Source organism: Ooceraea biroi, chromosome 10 (genome assembly GCF_003672135.1).
Source record: "Ooceraea biroi isolate clonal line C1 chromosome 10, Obir_v5.4, whole genome shotgun sequence".
Lineage (NCBI taxonomy): Eukaryota > Metazoa > Arthropoda > Insecta > Hymenoptera > Formicidae > Ooceraea > Ooceraea biroi.
The window spans coordinates 7,002,439-7,025,023 of NC_039515.1; the positions used below are offsets into that span (position 1 = coordinate 7,002,439).

The 22,585-nt window shown below is 39.0% G+C and overlaps 1 protein-coding gene across 5 annotated transcripts in view; it reads left to right on the plus strand.

The window, feature by feature from the left end:
• Positions 1 to 22,585, plus strand: part of LOC105281541 (protein crumbs) — a 91,960-nt gene that overhangs the window by 196 nt on the left and 69,179 nt on the right. For 4 of the 5 annotated variants that reach the window (XM_026972906.1, XM_026972908.1, XM_026972909.1 and 1 more), the window contains exon 1: positions 5,160 to 5,433. In XM_026972906.1, the coding sequence (XP_026828707.1) occupies positions 5,409 to 5,433 (25 nt within the window). In that variant the 5' untranslated portion in view covers positions 5,160 to 5,408. Of the gene's footprint in view, positions 1 to 5,159; positions 5,434 to 22,585 lie in introns of those variants that run through there. The other variant, XM_026972905.1, reaches the window with a different exon arrangement.

The following is a 22,585-nucleotide window of genomic DNA, read 5'->3' on the forward strand; positions in this document are numbered from 1 at the left end:
AGGTCAACATATTTTGTATGGTTGAATTTGTTTTTTACAAGCTACATCATTTCGTTGAGGAAAATATACCATCTCATTTAAAACAATGTTCATGACCTTGATATCTTATGAAAGGTCACATTAAAAAAAATAATTCTTACCAGAGTACTAGTCTCTTTGAATCGAACAATTTTCGTCCTTTGACTTTTCATATCATCAAAGGAAGCAGAGATATTCTAAGTGCTACAGTTAGAGAAATACCCTGTATACGTATACCTCCAATATAATAAAACATAATAAATCATTATTTACATAATAATTTATTATGTACATAATAAAAAAATATAATGCAAACACAAAGAAACAAAAATCCAAAAAAAAATTATCACAACTCGGTCTCGAACCCAACTTGCGCGTTGGCAAAATAGGAGTCCCGCGCTTAGCCACTAGACCACGGCGTTTCACGCTAAAGAGAATTTTCGAAACTGCAATTACCCATCGCTATAGTGAAAAAATAGTTCACTAGCAACTCCAGATCCCCTTAAGGGGGGAGCCTGCTTTAGAACGTTGAAAATAAGGTATAATTTTACGAATTTTTTTGGAGAAACTATACAGCGGATCATTATAAAACTTTGATGCATTTATTAGTACATGTTTAAAGATAAAAAAATTATTTTTTTATTTGAATATATCGCCTGTAGAGGTCGTCCTGGAGGCATTGTAAATTGGTGAGCATTCTCCTGCCTCCAATTTCATCCAAACTGAAAAATTGAAATATTTTCTCGTTATTTATGAATTCCCATCGTCGATGAACCTTTAATATTCATAAAAACATTAAGTTAAACAATTATTTTTGCATGAAAAAGTTCAAAACCTTTGCCTAAAAATCGTACTTTTGTGTTCTAAGCTCCACCATTTTAGCACTTTTCAACTTTTTTCTTCTCTCTTTGGTTCATCGACGATGGGAATTCATATATAACGAGAACATATTTCAATTTTTCAGTTCAGACGAAATTTCGAGGCAGGAGAATGCTCACCAATTTGCAATGCCGGCGACGCGGCTGCACTAAGATTTCTCCAGGACGACCTCTACAAGCGATATATTCAAATCAAAAAATAATTTTTGTTATCTTTAAACATGTACTAATAAATGCATCAAAGTTTTATAATGATCCGCTGTATAGTTTCTCCAAAAACAATTCGTAAAATATACCTTATTTTCAGCGTTCCAAAGCAGGCAGGTTCCCCCTTAATATCTTTCGAGATACATACTTCTAATGTAATTTACACGTGTTGCATGTAGTACAGTTAACAAGGAGAGATAATTGCCGTGTTAAATAATTTATTAAGAGAGAGACGTTAATGCTACCATTCCAATGGGCAATTACAATTACGGTATCTTTCGCTGCGGTTTGTTTGTCAGTCTAGTTGACACACGCGTCGTACTGCGTACAACTGATATCATGTAATTATTCCCAATGGCGCGTCTGGAAGAATACATACAAATTTATTATCTCACATTCCCGCACACCCGCGTGCTCCAACTTCGTTTACATACATACACACACATGCACACACGATGTACGATACAACAAGGCCATAAACAAACTATGCCGAGCTCTTATCACGGATCCCAGCGACCGCGACCGCGACATCACCTGAATACTGCTCGCGGCTGGTAAACTAGACGGATCTCCAGAATGGCATTCCAGCTTTTTACCCCCTCGTTGACAGCATGAGTCACGCTTTAGAAAGTACACTCGGCAGGTACTCGGCGCGGACGGAGTTCCATCTGGCGATCTGGTGAAATCGTTATTAGCCGTTACGGAGCAAACCACGTAGACGATGACTATGAGCTCCCCACGTCCGGCTTCCGGGGTCAACGTAGAACGAAAGGACGTCGGCGCAAAACGGTGGGACGCGGATGCACTTAACCTGCTTCCGCTCGCCGCCGAGCCGTTGACGGATTCAACAACGGACAATTCCGAAGCTCGACGCGGTCGGCGCGAGCCGTTGACGAGCGCGTATCTACCGTCACTCACCTGCTCGGGGGACGAGCAGAACGCGGTCGGACGTCTCGGAGGTGCGGGACGAGGGATCAATTGACGCGCGCGCTGCAGACGGACCGTGAGTCACCATCGGCGAGCTGACACCGCGACGGCGACTCGGCTGCCCGCGACTGCACTCCGCAACGGTAACTCGGTCTGTTTCAGCTGCACTCTCTGCGCGTTGCGCGTCTCCTCTCCTCCTCGCCTTTGAGGCCCAAATGTATGTCTGCAGAGAGAAACCTGAGAGCGGCCACCAGCCTCCTGACGTTTGGCGCCGCCTGACAAAGTCGACGTGAACTAGTTCGTTACGCTCGGTAATGATACAAGTGAGCATTTTCCACCGGTACGGAAAGTACCATGAATAGCTACGATTCGGCGTGAAACGCCGTGGTCTAGTGGCTAAGCGCGGGACTCCTATTTTGCCAACCGCGCAAGTTGGGTTCGAGACCGAGTTGTGATAATTTTTTTTTTGGATTTTTGTTTCTTTGTGTTTGCATTATATTTTTTTATTATGTACATAATAAATTATTATGTAAATAATGATTTATTATGTTTTATTATATTTTGGAGGTATACGTATACAGGGTATTTCTCTAACTGTAGCACTTAGAATATCTCTGCTTCCTTTGATGATATGAAAAAAGTCAAAGGACGAAAATTGTTCGATTCAAAGAGACTAGTACTCTGGTAAGAAAATTATTTTTTTTAATGTGACCTTTCATAAGATATCAAGGTCATGAACATTGTTTTAAATGAGATGGTATATTTTCCTCAACGAAATGATGTAGCTTGTAAAAAACAAATTCAACCATACAAAATATGTTGACCTTCAAATGACTTTGAACCAAAAAATCACGTTTAGGAAAAGAAACTCTATTTATTGTATGTATAACTACAAAGATATACCTTTTTTACAGATGTTCGAAATGATCACCGTTTACTTCCATACACTTTCGAATTCGATGAATAAACGATTGTTTTACGGTTTTGAGAGATTCCGGAGTAATTGCGGTGCACGCACGCTGAATTCTTTCTCGCATATCTTCAGGTGTTGTCGGAATATCGCGATAAACTTCATTTTTAGGTGTCCCCAAAGAAAAAAATCAAGAGGCGTAAGATCTGGTGATCGAGCCAGCCAAGAAATTCTTCCACCACGTCCAATCCAGCGATCAGGAAATGATTCGTTGAGTATGCTCCGTGCAAATGAAGTTTATCGCGAGACAATAAATAGAGTTTCTTTTCCTAAACGTGATTTTTGTGGTTCAAAGTCATTTGAAGGTCAACATATTCTGTATGGTTGAATTTGTTTTTTTACAAGCTACATCATTTCGTTAAGGAAAATATACCATCTCATTTAAAACAATGTTCATGACCTTGATATCTTGTGAAAGGTTACATTAAAAAAAGTAATTTTCTTACCAGAGTACTAGTCTCTTTGTATCGAACAATTTTCGTCCTTTGACTTTTTTCATATCATCAAAGGAAGCAGAGATATTCTAAGTGCTACAGTTAGAGGAAACACCCTGTATAATGAGACATAAACATATACATTTAACATTTGTAAACTTTTTATTTATTTATATAGTTTGTATACTGTCGAGTGTTTATTTATTATAAAATTCTGACATGACCGTACAGTGTTGCGGATGGAAAATTTATATAAAAGCATAAAAAACATAAATGCTTTTATATAAATTTTCATCCGCAACACTGTACAGTCATAAGCACAGAGGTTGTGACACTTTTTTTTAATGAGTCAGAATTTTATAATAAATAAACACTCGACAGTATACAAACTATATAAATAAATAAAAAGTTTACAAATGTTAAATGTATATGTTTATGTCTCATTATACATATACGTATACCTCCAAAATATAATAAAACATAATAAATCATTATTTACATAATAAAAAAATATAATGCAAACACAAAGAAACAAAAATCCGAAGAAAAAAAATTATCACAACTCGGTCTCGAACCCAACTTGCGCGGATGGCAAAATACGAGCCTCCCGCTTAGCTACTAGACCACCGCGCTTCACGCCGAATTGTAGCTATTTATGGTACTTTTAGTACCGCTGGAAAATGCTCACTTTTAGATGTAAATTTCTCCGAAACCAAGGCTCATACACCCAAACCCTCGAACACGACATTAATATTTTTACCTTCCCTTTCGAACGCACTATGACTCGTTCGAAAGTAGAGTTTACATGGGAAAGCTTCCTTGTGAATAGTTTGGACACGAATCATGTATCATTACCGAGCGTAACGAACTAGTTCACGTCGACTTTGTCAGGCGGCGCGTCGAACGTCAGGAAATGTGCCCGTGGAGGCTGGTGGCCGCTCTCAGGTTTCTCTCTGCCCAAATGTATGTCTGTTTTATCGTAGGTGCGGAAAGTGCAGGAGAGTGCACGTACGCGACGGTCCACGAGCGCTCCCGTAGGGACGCGAAGTTAGCCGGGCGCGGCCGAGTGCGGCGCGCGCTGCTCGTGCTCGTGCTTGGCGCCTAATTCGTGTTGCGAGCGTCCGTGCCTAAGTTCACGTCGTAAGTGCGATTCGGTGCGTTTGTACGCACGTCGTGAATGCTTTACGAAGAGTTCTATCGGACTACAATGCATGCTGGAATCGAATGCAATACCGAGGCTATTCGAGGTATAACTATTTATTAGTCAGCCGTTTGTTTCGAAAGCGACATAATTACAAAGAGTATAAATATTTCCGCGTCATGGTTGGAAGCATCTCGGTCGTGCCATAACTGCCATACTCTTTTCGATTTCTTTTCGATTTAAAACCGACAGTTTTTCCTGCTTTAATATTTGTATCTGTTTGTGTCTCTGGTAGCCGGTGTAATAAATCTCCAAGTATACTTACAAAAAAAGTAAAACAAAATAATAAGGTTATAGAACCGCGGAATAACGCCGCTACGCAGCCACCTTCACGCGGAACATCATGGATCGAATTTGAAAAGGAACTGTTCTTTCGTACCTGGCGCGTAGGTAAACAGGCAGGAGCAGGTAACCATGCGATCGCCAGGAGGAACTCACGCGGCGAGCACGCCGCAGTGGGGGCGGACGAGGAGGGGGGCCGACATGGGCGAGCGAGCGAGGTGGCGGCGTTCGTCGCCGTCGACGGCGGCGATGCGGACCGCAGTCTCGTTCGGCGTGCGTTCGTCGTCGGTTGGAGTTGGTGTGCGCGCGCGCACGCGGGTGTACAGGTGCGAGAAAGAGTGGAGACCAGAAAGCGGAGAACTCGCCGTTCCGAAGAGGAGAGCTCGATTGATTCCTCAGCGTGAGCGACGGACGAAAACGAACTCGAAAAGGTGGACCGAGCACCAGGATGCTGAGTGCATGAAAGGAAGGAGCCGAAAAGGACACGGAAAATGCGACCGCGGCACATCGTAGCAGGTGAGTCAGGGGCCGTCTCCCTCCCCCTGGGCGCTCGCGGTCGCCATCGCTGTTGTGCGAGCGCGTCGTTGAACCGCAGGGCCCGCGTCGTCGGGCCCCGCGGGAGCGTCCAGGTGCGAGGCGTTCTTTAAAATACAAATTCGCGGAATTGTTTAAACACGCCTCGATCGGCGACTGCAATTTATTGTATCAGCGGTCGATTTGAATACTCGAATCCTCGATCGAGGAAACGATCGCGATTGCAACGATCTACGAATCGAAACGGTGATTCACGTTGGATTCTGCATGTAGAGACGCGAAGCAGGATTACGCGCTCGATGCTGACTACAAGTACCCCAGATAGCCAAGTCTGCCGAAAGCAGATGATGCCAACTATCTGCTATCAACTATTGCCAGCCAAAAGACAACAAATTTGATACAGAAGTTGTTAACGATTAATTCGACAAATTGGTGCCAGAAATGTAACAGAGCTTGCTCACAAAATCTAAGAACAGGTTGGCGGCAGAACCGAGCAGAATCCGCAAACATGGCTCGAAGTCGGATTGTCGACAGAAACCGAGCAAGATTTGCGCGCGCGGAATCTAACGGCAGATTGGCGGCAGAAACCGAGCAAGATCTGCGCGCGCGGAATCTAACGGCAGATTGGCAGCAGAAACCGAACAGGATCCGCAGCTTTTGACAGTATTCAAATTCACACGGCTATGAATATGTGTTTTCGCTCCGCACCGCTATGCGGTGCACGCGTCGAGTTCTTGCTCGATGTTAAGATTTAGCCTAACAGTTATATAAGTTAATATACGCGCCTTGGCATGATAATATTAATTTTTCTGAAAATGTTTGCGCTCGCGGCACAGAGGCTCCCATGGACAACGTCCACGTAGTTCACGCACGCCACAAGCAATCTGAAGTTCGAAAGCAAAATTCGGACTTCGGATTAGAATAAATTAACAATAAGAGAGAGATTATGCAACGAACTGTCAGAAAGACACATCAAGCCAAATGTACTTTAATTTAACAAACACACAAATGCGTTCTTTTAACAATTTATAGTGTGTTAAAAGTAAACATGCTTTAATATATCGTGAATATGAATGGCCAAAAGCTGCAGATTCTGTTCGGTTTCTGCCGTCAATCTGCCGTCAGAGTCTGTTAGCAGGCTCTGCTGGCAGATCACTATCCTAACGCGGACATAACGGATGCCAATTTGCTATCAACTTCTGCAGTAATCTGTTGCCAATCTACTGGCAGATTGCACACATTTTGCTTACCCAGATAGCCAAGTCTGCCGACAGCAGATGATGCCAACTATCTGCTATCAACTATTGCCCGCCAAAAGACAACAAATTTGATACAGAAGTTGTTGTTAACGATTAATTCGACAAATTGGTGCCAGAAATGTAACAGAGCTTGCTCACAAAATCTAAGAACAGGTTGGCGGCAGAACCGAGCAGAATCCGCAAACATGGCTCGAAGTCGGATTGTCGACAGAAACCGAGCAAGATTTGCGCGCGCGGAATCTAACGGCAGATTGGCGGCAGAAACCGAGCAAGATCTGCGCGCGCGGAATCTAACAGCAGATTGGCAGCAGAAACCGAACAGGATCCGCAGCTTTTGACAGTATTCAAATTTACACGGCTATGAATATGTGTTTCGCTCCGCACCGCTATGCGGTGCACGCGTCGAGTTCTTGCTCGATGTTAAGATTTAGCCTAACAGTTATATAAGTTAATATACGCGCCTTGGCATGATAATATTAATTTTTCTGAAAATGTTTGCGCTCGCGGCACAGAGGCTCCCATGGACAACGTCCACGTAGTTCACGCACGCCACAAGCAATCTGAAGTTCGAAAGCGAAATTCGGACTTCGGATTAGAATAAATTAACAATAAGAGAGAGATTATGCAACGAACTGTCAGAAAGACACATCAAGCCAAATGTACTTTAATTTAACAAACACACAAATGCGTTCTTTTAACAATTTATAGTGTGTTAAAAGTAAACATGCTTTAATATATCGTGAATATGAATGGCCAAAAGCTGCAGATTCTGTTCGGTTTCTGCCGTCAATCTGCCGTCAGATGTTAACAGATCCTGCTCGGTTTCTGCCGCCAATCTGCTGTCAGAGTCTGTTAGCAGGCTCTGCTGGCAGATCACTATCCTAACGCGGACATAACGGATGCCAATTTGCTATCAACTTCTGCAGTAATCTGTTGCCAATCTGCTGGCAGATTGCACACATTTTGCTTACCCAGATAGCCAAGTCTGCCGACAGCAGATGATGCTAACTATCTGCTATCAACTATTGCCAGCCAAAAGACAACAAATTTGATACAGAAGTTGTTAACGATTAATTCGACAAATTGGTGCCAGAAATGTAACAGAGCTTGCTCACAAAATCTAAGAACAGGTTGGCGGCAGAAACCGAGCAGAATCTGCAAACATGGCTTGAGGTCGGATTGTCGACAGAAACCGAGCAAGATTTGCGCACGCGCAATCTAACGGCAGATTGGCAGCAGAAACCGAACAGGATCCGCAGCTTTTGACAGTATTCAAATTTACACGGCTATGAATATGTGTTTTCGCTCCGCACCGCTATGCGGTGCACGCGTCGAGTTCTTGCTCGATGTTAAGATTTAGCCTAACAGTTATATAAGTTAATATACGCGCCTTGGCATGATAATATTAATTTTTCTGAACATCTTTGCACTCGCGGCACAGAGGCTCCCATGGACAGCGTCCACGTAGTTCATGCACGCCACAAGCAATCTGAAGTTCGAAAGCAAAATTCGGACTTCGGATTAGAATAAATTAACAATAAGAGAGAGATTATGCAACGAACTGTCAGAAAGACACATCAAGCCAAATGTACTTTAATTTAACAAACACACAAATGCGTTCTTTTAACAATTTATAGTGTGTTAAAAGTAAACATGCTTTAATATATCGTGAATATGAATGGCCAAAAGCTGCAGATTCTGTTCGGTTTCTGCTGTCAATCTGCCGTCAGATGTTAACAGATCCTGCTCGGTTTTTGCCGCCAATCTGCCGTCAGAGTCTGTTAGCAGGCTCTGCTGGCAGATCACTATCCTAACGCGGACATAACGGATGCCAATTTGCTATCAACTTCTGCAGTAATCTGTTGCCAATCTGCTGGCAGATTGCACACATTTTGCTTACTGGGACTTTACGAGGAACCCTTGAATAACCTTTAATCGAGAATCAAAATAGCGGTTCGGCATTCTAGGAACATGTAAGATTATGTAAAACACCATTTACTGGCATCATAAAATGACCAGTAAATATTGAATTATTTATCAATAATTCAAGGTTTCCAACAATGCAGTTTGTCAGGATTTATCGTATTTCGAAACGGCAGGAATCAAGGAATTCATAGTTGGGTCGACTCCCGTTGTGAAGATTTTGTGTTCCGACAATAAGTTATCCCCAAGTTTAATTTAAATGAAAAAGTTTCATTGCAAACTTTGAAATAGCAGAACGGAAATCGTGCGACGACATAGGATGTTCGAATTATGGATGGATGCAAGAACAAGAAATAGTTTCGTTACACCTGATCCTTTACCTGAGGTACTATTATGAGTAGCCGAGTCGAAGCACTTTGAGGCAGACTGGCGTTTCGGCCACGGTTAATAAAAAGACTCCTGGCAGTCAACATTGTATAACAGACGATAACTTATCGCACCTGCGACGGTAATAATTGGCATAAAAATGTCAATGCCAGACACGCTACAATAAATCGGAGAAACGAACGTTCGAAGCAACGTGAAGGAGGTAAAAATGGAATTCACCTTCGCGTTGCGATTACAGAACTAGAGAAAATTAAACAAAGTTTGATAACTTGGAAAAGAGGAAAATTAAAAATCAACAAAATTCTGTCTGTATTTTATATTAGTATGTTATGAGTCTGTATTTTATAGTTTAGTTGTACTTTATATTAGTTCTGTATTTTATATTTTAGTTGTACTTTATTTATTAGTTTCCCGAATTTACATCTAAGCTAGTCTTATATGATTGGCGATCGAGGTGTTTATTTCATTATTTTGCAAGGCAAATTCGCTCGACTGGATCTCTAGACATCGGTCGTGATTCCGTGCCTCTGTTTGCGCATCTTGCATCGCGTTGAGCACACGTCACAGCGATAACAAAACCGAGCACGCTGAATCTATTGAAATCTCCCGTGAGTGAGTTCAATACCAGATACTACGACGAGAGAATCCCCTTTAGTGCACTGAATTTTGGTTACGCTAAATTTCAGTTATGAGTTTATTGAAATTATGCAGAAAAAATCTTGACAACATATAGTAATTGGCTAAAAGTACTTTAGAATTTATTGGGTTTGAATTAGAAAGCATGTCACATAACATGGATAAAACATAAAACCGAAAATATATCATATTCAAACTATAAACATTTTGATTGACAATGTTTTATGACTCAAACTTTATTTAAGTTTATACATATATGTCAATCTGATATCGCATATCGTTACAACACATGATACGATAGTAAACACGAATAAATAATTAGTCTATAAATGTTTGAGAGAATTAAGGGGGGAGCCTGCTTTATAACGTTGAAAATAAGGTATAATTTTACGAATTTTTTTTGAGAAACTATATACAGCGGATCATTATAAAACTTTGATGCATTTATTAGTACATGTTTAAAGATAAAAAAATTATTTTTTATTTGAATATATCGCCTGTAGAGGTCGTCCTGGAGGCATTGTAAATTGGTGAGCATTCTCCTGCCTCCAAATTTCATCCAAACTGAAAAATTGAAATATTTTCTCGTTATTTATGAATTCCCATCGTCGATGAACCTTTAATATTCATAAAAACATTAAGTTAAACAATTATTTTTGCATGAAAAAGTTCAAAACCTTTGCCTAAAAATCGTACTTTTGTGTTCTAAGCTCCACCATTTTGGCACTTTTCAACTTTTTTCTTCTCTCTTTGGTTCATCGACGATGGGAATTCATAAATAACGAGAACATATTTCAATTTTTCAGTTTAGACGAAATTTCGAGGCAGGAGAATGCTCACCAATTTGCAATGCCGGCGACGCGGCTGCACTAAGATTTCTCCAGGACGACCTCTACAAGCGATATATTCAAATCAAAAAATAATTTTGTTTATCTTTAAACATGTACTAATAAATGCATAAAAGTTTTATAATGATCCGCTGTATAGTTTCTCCAAAAACAATTCGCAAAATATACCTTATTTTCAGCGTTCTAAAGCAGGCTCCCCCCTTAAGTGACGTTGATATTACTGTGGATAGTGGAAAGTTTTTAATAACTTTGATAGACCACGAAATATTGATGCATCACTGCAATACATAACATTTTCAAGAATATATTTTAAATCAGAAAAGTGTCTGTTGCAAAGTATGTAGTTGTGAAAAGCCGCGAAAACATTTTTACAAAATTTTATTTTTGCAACTTTATTTTATAATGAAATTTATAATTTTTATAAAATACAAAATATTTATAGTTAGGAAAACCCGCGTTTTCAGAACACATTTATTAATTGGGTCATCTATTTCGCGATCATTTTGCATACAATCATGTAGATATAAAATTAATTCTGGATGCATTTTAAAAAATTAAATCTCCAGTTATTTAAAAACTTTATTTATTTTTCATAACAAAGAAAAATATCCTTTGACAAAATTTGTGGAACATTTTAAGCGAGTTGTTTAGTGACTTGTGTCACTCTATACATACATGAAGAGTATGTATCAATTTGCATTTATGTGACAGGAGAGTTAAAGCCGAACGAGGAAATTAGAGCGTCACATATTTGGAATTTTCTAACAAACACGATAAACTAATCGGGCGTACTCTTCCGCTACGTACGTGACAATGAAAAATTTCGATTGCGTGCGATGCGGTATTAATCGCGACGCACACTGGTCGATAACTCTCGGTGCAACGAACCCCGCGATGCATCCCGCAAAAAGTAGAGCGATTCGATGATCGAAAGTAAAAGCGACAAATGATTTCTAACGGCTTCAATTAATATTATCTTATCGTTTTTCGCCAATTATCATCCGTCAGTCCTTAGGAAAAAATTCTACTTTACTATTTATAATTCTGTGACAGTTCGCGCAATCAGAGAACTATTACGAAGAGTTTGACAAAATATCACAGGATTTATGCGAATAAATTGAATTTTGGGTAAATCTACCGATTAGCGAACCCACCTCCTATCACCTTGTCCTTGACATATATTATAGAGGTCACCCTCCTGAGTGACCTTCAAAAGGTTTTAGCCGTCGGTCGTTGTTTACTAAAAAGTTATTAACAAAGGAAGTTTAATGATTTTGCACGAATTTTCAGCCGTCCACAACAAGCAAAAGGTTATATTTTCCGAAACTGGAGCCCCGGACAGAACCAGTGTAACAGATTTTACCGTACAGATTTTGATCACCTGGTACACGGCACGGATTCCGGCGGGGGGGGGGGGAAGCCCCTGCCCCCCGCCCTCCCGCGAAGCGGGCTGAAAACGAGCTGTCCGAGGCTCCAGTTTCGGAAAATATAACCTAACCAGGTTAGGTTAGGTTAGTTTAGGTTAGGTTAAAGCAGAGAATACTTTGTATTTAACTGTTTATGCTTTTGGTTAAAGTGAAGAATACTTTGTACTTATATTAAAAGAAACTATTCTATATATTAACGATTCACTGCTTTAAATGACTTTTCTTCCTTCGTTCATATACATATTCGTCTTTTATATCTTTCAATATTCAAAATAACTACTATATTTGCAAAATTTCTTTTGTTAATAACTTTTTCATAAACGATCGACGACTAAAACCAAGTGCGGGTTATTCGGGAAGGTGACCTTTGTAATATATGTGAATATTATGTTCTTGGTTCGCGTAGACAGCTGAAAATTCGTGCAAAATCATTAAACTTCTTTTGTTAATAACGTTTTAGTAAACAACGACCGACGGTTAAAACTTGCACAATGTTACTCAGGAGGGTGACCTCTATAATATATGTCAAGGACAAGGTGATAGGAGGTGGGTTCGCTAATCGGTAGATTTACCGAATTTTGAGTTGAAGTAATCTAACGAGAACACATACTTAAAAAATTATTAATTATTCAGTAATAACGCAACACACCTTTGTATAATGTTCACGCTTTGGCTCCGACGTGTCCGGTATGCGAGAATTGACAAACCTCTTGCTTTATCATCGAGTTATGCGATTACCCCAAATTGTACGCATACATGCGGGTTCCGATGACCAAGGATTTACGAAATCGCCGGCAATTAGGATTCCAGCTAGACGGGAGCCAGCAGGGTAATTAAATACGCCGGCGGTTATGCCACCGTGGGTCCTTGAGAGGATGACGTGTCACACCGGTAGCGATCTTGATGATCTTATCGTCGTGCGGGAAAGCGGTCTACTAGTTTCGCGTGTCTAATTTTCCTGTCTTAAATTTCCTCTTGCGACACCGAAATCTTCAAGGTTTATAAAGAAACTATACGCGCGCAAATCATGAATCACTCTCGTAAAGCAATTTCTCTCTGTTTATTTTTCTGCAAAAACGAAACCTTCTTCGAAAGAGAATCTTTACGTGCTCTCGTACGACTGTTGGAGTTTCGTCCTTCGACGGGAATACAATTCCGAAAAGAATGTTCTCAGGTACACGCTATGCGTCGCTTCGGAAACCAAGCGACTTTCTCATGTCGTCGACAATAATGTCCGGAATTTCTTCGGAATTTACATTCGAAATATTAACTGTCGTTGATGCGAGGAGGTGCTTTTTTCACCTCCGAAAGAACGAAAAAGTCCGAGGAGTAGTTCAGAAGCCGACTACGTTTCGCAAATGTGAGCGGGCTTCCGTCTTCATGCACGGCTTTCCGGTGCGCATTGACCGCGCGCGAGACCGGCGCTCTTTCGTAACGGTATAAACTTTTACCTCTTCGGGATCACCGGTGTGGATCAGTGACCGACCCGCGAGTCACCACGTGACTCGACCTGTGAAATCATCATCCGCCAACGACAATCACCGATGAATACACCCACAGAAAAGATTTCTGGACTTAATGCTATTACTCTTTAATCTATCATAAAATAAGATCGCTATAGCGACAATCATATTTTTATTGAAAAGAAGCATATTTTAATCTTGAATAGAAAATTCGAAAATCTAGATTAAAATAATCTTGGTGCTACCTCATTAATTTTCTCAGAAGGATTTAAATAAAAATTTGTAGCAAGTTTAAAATATTCTTGATTTAAGAATATTGTCAGATCTAAAAGACATCTTATTCTATTCTTGTAAGAGAAATTGTAGAATCTGCACAAAACGGCCAATATTTATGTGTTGCAATCGAAAATCGGGAAAGTGTTTCTGTTATTTACAATGAATAAGTGCAATACTCTACAAGAAATATTAAAAGATATGGAAATGTCTTATCTCGAATCTTATTTCTCAAGTAAGTATTTGTATATACTTACTTACATTTCCATATCTTTTAATATTTCTTGTAGAGTATTGCACTTATTCATTGTAAATAACAGAAACACTTTCCCGATTTTCGATCGCAACACATAAATATTGGCCGTTTTATCGGAATAAAGGACGCAGAAGCGCCGAGTCGACGAGCGACTGTGAGAAAATGATGCGTCGACATCGCGAAAGCCTACTATAAAGTGGCGCTAATATCAAATTATTCTACATACAAGAATATATAAGCATAAATTTGTACATGTTACTCTTGTCTGAAGACAGTAAGACAATGTTATTTAATTCGAGAGAGAAGAATAGAAATTACTGATTTAAATTAAAAATTGTTTTATTTTCATATTTTTTATACTTGTAATACGATTAAATTAGTCAAGAATATTTTTCGTCTTGTTATCAGAAATCCTTTCTGAGGGTGTACGAGGAGTATGGCGGAGAAGACGAGCACATAATTCTTTCCTCGCGAGCATTTTGAAAAGTAACTCGTTAAATCTCAATATTGTATTTTCTGCGATTCCAACGACAAAAGTTTTTAAAGAATTATACGTCAAGATAAAATTAATTTATTCTGTTTATTAACTAATATCTGTCACATTTGCTCACATGTAGAATTTTCGTGAAAATCGAAGAAGAAACACAATCATCTAATTCTTCAGTAAATTATAGGAAAAAAGGGAATTTATAGCTATATTAATTATAATTGAATTAATTTTTTTAAAGACACTCAAACTACAATTTGTCATATTAATTTAAAAAATAGCATGACTCACATTACGTACATGCATACACATAAATGTATGAAAGGAAGATAAATATGACTGAGTCCTTTGTTCGGATCTCCATGTTCCTTGACTTCCTGTCGACAAACGTCAGAATTTTCAGAGTCTCGTTGGACTTGTCGGAAAATGTCTTTTGTTCGCTCTGTGGAAGACACTTTAGACCGGTGAGACTTTAGAACAGCTTATCGCGGTCCAGGAATTTCTGTGCGTCTCGCAATCGTGCACCGTAACTCCGAGCAGTCCTTTCGTATGGAAATACGAACGCCGACGTGTGTTTAGATAAGCGACGATTCGTATAAGAGCACCGTCTGCGCCGTGAATCACTCCAATTTTCCGGACAATGCCGAGAAAACACGTTAGACCGAGGTAACGAGCTCCGGAGCTCGCGGAGTCGATATCGATAAGTTGCTCGGGGCAAATTGATTTACAATGATGACAATGGCTCCTGACACACACACACACACACACGATTGTTGAAACGTGGTAGGCATAATTTGCATCACAATGTTGCCGCATAATATTCATCTTAGTTTACAGGATTACAGGCGTCCTAAGAATCCCCTCTCAATTGCAGACACCATAAACGCCTGGAGCATCGAGTATACTAAACTCGACTCGGCAAGTTTAAATACGAGAAGCGCTCCTTTGTTCGATAATATTGAAAATATTTGAATGTTAATGGAATTTTGTAAACTCTGCTTTTTTATTGTAATATCTGCTTTCTTCTTTTAAGAGAGTAAGAGTTTGTAGAGAGACTTTTAAGAAAACGTAACAGTTCACTTCTTGGTTGATCACGACAGGATATTAATCATCCTTGTACCACTTTGCAACTTGCAAGTCCCTGTGCCAGATCTCGCGAAGCCAAGAAACCGCGAATCGAAAGAAAAAGAGCAACACATGCTGCGTTTGCCATGCAAGTTTTGATGCACTTTCTGCAGAACACACGCGATCCTTATTTAATTCAGCAGAATTGGCTCGCGAGCGTTTCACGAAAGAATGCACACACCGGAATAGTAATGAGGTCATTCTGAAAATAATTGCATGCATATTTCACTGACTATTAATTATTAATATATTCAAGCCAAGTATATTTTAGGACTTTCCGTTCACTAAACTATCGAGATTTATTATTGTAATATGTCCATATGATCGTTTCTACAATTTTAATACATGAAAATATTAATAAAAATATTGTTCACAAATGCACTTTGTCCATCATGCTTTTCTGTTTCTTAAACAGTCATTATCCTGCAAATGTATTAATTGCGTTACAATATTATTCGTGTACGTACATATCATACACTGAAAAAAAATCTGGTTGCATTAATTAGAAATCTGGTAGGTTCAACCAGTTTGTCTGTTGGAAAATGGACGAATCAGAATTCCTTTAGGAATTACCAGATGAGCATGATTAATTCCTTCCTGTTCAATTTACCAGATTTTCTTGATAATAATACTAAATGTATTTAGTTAAATTAACATGACTGTTTAGTGAAAAGAAACGTTTTTCTGTTTCATTACCGTGAGTTTTCTTGGATTGCTGTAAATGAAATATCATGTTGATATTTATACAGGATGTCCCGTAATAATCGCCTAACCTCTCGCATGCCAATAGAGCAGATCGAGATGAACAGAAAAGTCCCGTATCATTTTGCGATATTCGCAATAATAATCGAAATATTGCATATTAAAGTCAAGCGAATCCAGAGCGCGCGGAGGCGAGTGCCGAGCCGCTCGAGGTATAGGATTATTATTGCGAATGTCGCAAAATGGTATGGGACTTTTCTCTTCATCTCGATCTGCTCTATTGGCATACGAGAGGTTAGGCGATTATTACGGGACACCCTGTATAAAAAAATATAAGAAGAGAACACGTTTTTTCATCCGCTATCACTTCACAGCCATTGCACTAACTAATTTCATTTCACTACAGGAGGAAAACGTGCCGTCCGTGCCGATCAACACGCACGACACGAAACAATAGAATGCTGCTGGAGTGCCCTGCGATTAACCAGAATTCCGATTGCATCTTCGTTTGTTCTTATGTCTAGTGTAATATAACTAGAAGTTTTATAGATCCAACTGGAAAATACTAACCAAATTCTTACAGTACAGTCTATCAAACGTTCTAGTTATAAAATATCCGGTCCTATCGTGATAACTAGAAATTCTTGGTTAGTTTAACCAAAATGCATTCTATCAGATACGTCTTGTTGATACAATCAAATCATTACATTATTTCACGTCACCGGTGACCATCACGCCGGTGAATGTGTGAATGTGTCCGAGTACTAACGTCTAACAGTATTCTCTCTCGTTTAAGGGGGGAGCCTGCTTTAGAACGTTGAAAATAAGGTATAATTTTACGAATTGTTTTGGAGAAACTATACAGTGGATCATTATAAAACTTTGATGCATTTATTAGTACATGTTTAAAGATAAAAAAATTATTTTTTTATTTGAATATATCGCCTGTAGAGGTCGTCCTGGAGGCATTGTAGATTGGTGAGCATTCTCCTGCCTCCAAATTTCATCCAAACTGAAAAATTGAAATATTTTCTCGTTATTTATGAATTCCCATCGTCGATGAACCTTTAATATTCATAAAAACATTAAGTTAAACAATTACTTTTGCATGAAAAAGTTCAACAACTTTGCCTAAAAATCGTACTTTTGTGTTCTAAGCTCCACCATTTTGGCACTTTTCAACTTTTTTCTTCTCTCTTTGGTTCATCGACGATGGGAATTCATAAATAACGAGAACATATTTCAATTTTTCAGTTTAGACGAAATTTCGAGGCAGGAGAATGCTCACCAATTTGCAATGCCGGCGACGCGGCTGCACTAAGATTTCTCCGGGACGACCTCTACAAGCGATATATTCAAATCAAAAAATAATTTTTTTTATCTTTAAACATGTACTAATAAATGCATCAAAGTTTTATAACGATCCGCTGTATAGTTTCTCCAAAAACAATTCGTAAAATATACCTTATTTTCAGCGTTCCAAAGCAGGCTCCCCCCTTAAGGGCATGCTGGAGTTGCTAGTGAACTATTTTTTCACTATAGCGATGGTAATTGCAGTTTCGAAAATTCTCTTTGTTACTTGTGCAGAATAAAAAATCCTTTTCCCCAAATGAAGTATAGATAGAAAGAAAGTCCGCTCTACAGGACTTTATATTCAAAATGGAACAAAGTTAGAAAAGACAAATGCAAGTTTTTAACTTTTTGCCATTTTGAGTATAAAGTCCTGTAGAGCGGACTTTCTTTCTATCTATACTTCATTTGTGGAAAAGGATTTTTTATTCTGCAAAGCAATAAAGAGAATTTTCGAAACTGCAATTACCATCGCTATAGTGAAAAAATAGTTCACTAGCAACTCCAGCATCCCCTTAAGGGGGGAGCCTGCTTTAGAACGTTGAAAATAAGGTATAATTTTACGAATTGTTTTGGAGAAACTATACAGTGGATCATTATAAAACTTTGATGCATTTATTAGTACATGTTTAAAGATAAAAAAATTATTTTTTTATTTGAATATATCGCCTGTAGAGGTCGTCCTGGAGGCATTGTAGATTGGTGAGCATTCTCCTGCCTCCAAATTTCATCCAAACTGAAAAATTGAAATATTTTCTCGTTATTTATGAATTCCCATCGTCGATGAACCTTTAATATTCATAAAAACATTAAGTTAAACAATTACTTTTGCATGAAAAAGTTCAACAACTTTGCCTAAAAATCGTACTTTTGTGTTCTAAGCTCCACCATTTTGGCACTTTTCAACTTTTTTCTTCTCTCTTTGGTTCATCGACGATGGGAATTCGTAAATAACGAGAACATATTTCACTTTTTCAGTTTAGACGAAATTTCGAGGCAGGAGAATGCTCACCAATTTGCAATGCCGGCGACGCGGCTGCACTAAGATTTCTCCAGGACGACCTCTACAAGCGATATATTCAAATCAAAAAATAATTTTTTTTATCTTTAAACATGTACTAATAAATGCATCAAAGTTTTATAACGATCCGCTGTATAGTTTCTCCAAAAACAATTCGTAAAATATACCTTATTTTCAGCGTTCCAAAGCAGGCTCCCCCCTTAAGGGCATGCTGGAGTTGCTAGTGAACTATTTTTTCACTATAGCGATGGTAATTGCAGTTTCGAAAATTCTCTTTGTTACTTGTGCAGAATAAAAAATCCTTTTCCCCAAATGAAGTATAGATAGAAAGAAAGTCCGCTCTACAGGACTTTATATTCAAAATGGAACAAAGTTAGAAAAGACAAATGCAAGTTTTTAACTTTTTGCCATTTTGAGTATAAAGTCCTGTAGAGCGGACTTTCTTTCTATCTATACTTCATTTGTGGAAAAGGATTTTTTATTCTGCAAAGCAATAAAGAGAATTTTCGAAACTGCAATTACCATCGCTATAGTGAAAAAATAGTTCACTAGCAACTCCAGTATCCCCTTAAGGGGGGAGCCTGCTTTAGAACGTTGAAAATAAGGTATAATTTTACGAATTGTTTTGGAGAAACTATACAGTGGATCATTATAAAACTTTGATGCATTTATTAGTACATGTTTAAAGATAAAAAAAATTATTTTTTGATTTGAATATGTCGCCTGTAGAGGTCGTCCTGGAGGCATTGTAAATTGGTGAGCATTCTCCTGCCTCCAAATTTCATCCAAACTGAAAAATTGAAATATTTTCTCGTTATTTATGAATTCCCATCGTCGATGAACCTTTAATATTCATAAAAACATTAAGTTAAACAATTACTTTTGCATGAAAAAGTTCAACAACTTTGCCTAAAAATCGTACTTTTGTGTTCTAAGCTCCACCATTTTGGCACTTTTCAACTTTTTTCTTCTCTCTTTGGTTCATCGACGATGGGAATTCATAAATAACGAGAACATATTTCAATTTTTCAGTTTAGACGAAATTTCGAGGCAGGAGAATGCTCACCAATTTGCAATGCCGGCGACGCGGCTGCACTAAGATTTCTCCAGGACGACCTCTACAAGCGATATATTCAAATCAAAAAATAATTTTTTTTATCTTTAAACATGTACTAATAAATGCATAAAAGTTTTATAACGATCCGCTGTATAGTTTCTCCAAAAACAATTCGCAAAATATACCTTATTTTCAGCGTTCTAAAGCAGGCTCCCCCCTTAAGGGAACTTGCACTACAGACTATGCGAAGTATTTCGAAACCGTGACCGATCCGAGACACTTTGTGCACGTTACTTCCGGGCACTCCGTCTTCTCTCCCTTTGCTCGCGGAGTACTCGGATTTGAACAGGGAGAAACCACCGATTCTGCTCCCCGATTCCATCGCACACATACTCGGCGTAATATCGATAGTCGCGCGCCGGAGAAGATCGATAGTTTCACGAATAGACGTCGTTTCCCCTCTGGAAAGGCATTTAACGGAACGTCATCTCGGGCGTGCGAGTGAGCGGAGCGGAGGTGGAGGCGTATGCACGCGCGCGTGACGCAATTGTTCCGTGTGTCGGCTGTCAATTTATATCGAGCACACCGGCACTCGACGCGATGCTTCGCCGTCGCGAATTATTCCACGAATAATCCGCCGCGGCCGCGAAATATTTCGAGTATATTAAACGCGTTTCTGCCGCGGACGTCGGCACGCTCTCCGTCATATTTCGTACTTTTATCGCGATTTTAAGCGTGAATATATAGAGAAAGAGAGCTGCCCGAAAGCTTTTTACCGCGCGTTTACATCGTTCGCCAAAAGAATTTCCGATGCGATCGGTGCGATGAAGCTTTGAATACGAAACGTGTTTTTCCCCTTTTTCGTGGTTTAAACGTACCGCTCTCTATCGCGGAATGCTTTTCGTAAAGTATCCGACAAACGTGATACAGATTACTTCCCTACAGCGATATCAATTTGAATGTTGAGTTACGAATGGCTTCAAATTATTTCAACAAATTTTTCCTCTCTGTAACCACGCAAAAATGCTTTTGCCGCATTATTTAAATTTCCTCGCATCAATACGCCTATATTCAATACGTCTACGTTCCCCAATGGCATTTAAACAATTCTTTTTTTCGTCTTTTTTTAATTTGCTACTTTTGTTCTGTTTTAGTTTCATATCTTACGATTTATAATTTTTCTTTTAGTTTGTGTCTGTTTATATATTTGTTGCTGATGCAAACGGCGTAAATGAAGAAAGATTTCGTTAGCTCATGACTGGCGGAATATTTCTATTCGACTGACCGCGAAAGCGCGTTCGCTGCGGGACGTCGCGTCGGAAAAATGCGGTGAATCGAACGAAAGTTGCATCCGCACGAGTGTGCACGATATCGGCGTTAAATTACAGAGTCCCACTCGCACAGCGTAATATTACGCTCCGCTCGCTCGCTCGCGCGAAATCCGAATGCGAAAAATAAATTCCGATGCACCTTCCGGTTCGTCAGTGAAGTCGAATGAAACGCGCACGATTATAGCGCGAAACGGCTCGCCGGAACGATAATAATTGACTGCAATTTGTGCTCGTAATCTCAAAAAGTAAATCTTAAAAAGATAATTTCTGTTTATTACGGAACGAAGTATTTCCCAGCACATCTTCGTGCTCAAGACAATTTATTACAATTCTAAATTAAGTAATTAATTCAGGCTTTAAATTATTCAAGAAAAAAGTTATCTTAAGAAATTATTTAAATAGCTGTATTAAAATTCTCTTTTAGAAGTAAAAAATATTTGATCACGCCGTCAAATGTTTTCTTAAAACATGGAAAGAATGAATGGACGAAGATCAGAACTTTTTCCCAAGATAATCACGAGAAGAGAGGCACATGGCCCCCGAGTGAGTGGCGCCAAGAATCTCAGATCGCAGGATTTTCACAAAAGACATCTCACAGGTCCCAACGAGCCGCTCAAGTGTCTAATTCTGACAATTAACAGACGTCTCTTCTCTCTCAGTTCCATACACTTAAATTCTTGAATAAAACGGTGTGAAATGCGTTCAACATCGAGATAACGTTGAAAGCACTGATTAATTAATTGGCCTTGTTATCTTTAATGACGGATTAATTTCAAGCTTCTTGAGATACGATCTATCAAAAGAAAATATTTGGAAAGGGTTAATGAAAATTAGAGAACATGATAATATAATTTTGCCTAAATCTCCCATGGATTGAATAAGCATATTTCTAACTTCGTTGCCTTATTGTTTCTTCTGCATTGCGTAAAATTGTGAATGCATATATTGAATTCTAACATACGTTCGTTATTAAAAACACTAAAAAAAACGGGACGCATGTATGTTACAATAGAATGATAAAACTTGCCAGGACAGTCATTTCTTTTATTTGACATACAGATTAATTTTTTTCCTCGCTAATAAAGTACGATAATATTTCGCAACTATGTTACGTACATCACCGACACAGCTGAATCATCGGCGGCGACCAAGGATAATTCGCGCGCCATAATTTTTTCTTATTTTCATATGGCACTGCGTGATGGATGTTTCCGTTATATCGGAGTGAGCTAGAAATAACCACGAGCACTTTGAACTCCGTCGCGAATCTAGAAAGATGGAAAAATGCGTTCCTAACAAGACAAAATCAAATTCTAAGGTAAAGCGCAGAGTGTCTCGCATGATTGCATTTGCCTGGTATAAAGGTATGAGCCGAGGATAAATTGAGCCAGACTTGCAAAATAATGACAATACACAAGCTGTATCGAATTTGCGTTGAAGTTCGGAAGAGTTTCTTCTTTGAAGATCTCAAGTCAAGTCAAGCATACATAACTTCCGCCGTTATTTAGTTGTTCTTTTACCTTTCTGCCATTATTTTCTTTCATTATATCTCAATTTAAAAGTTCCACGATGGCGTAAAGTCGGCTTGA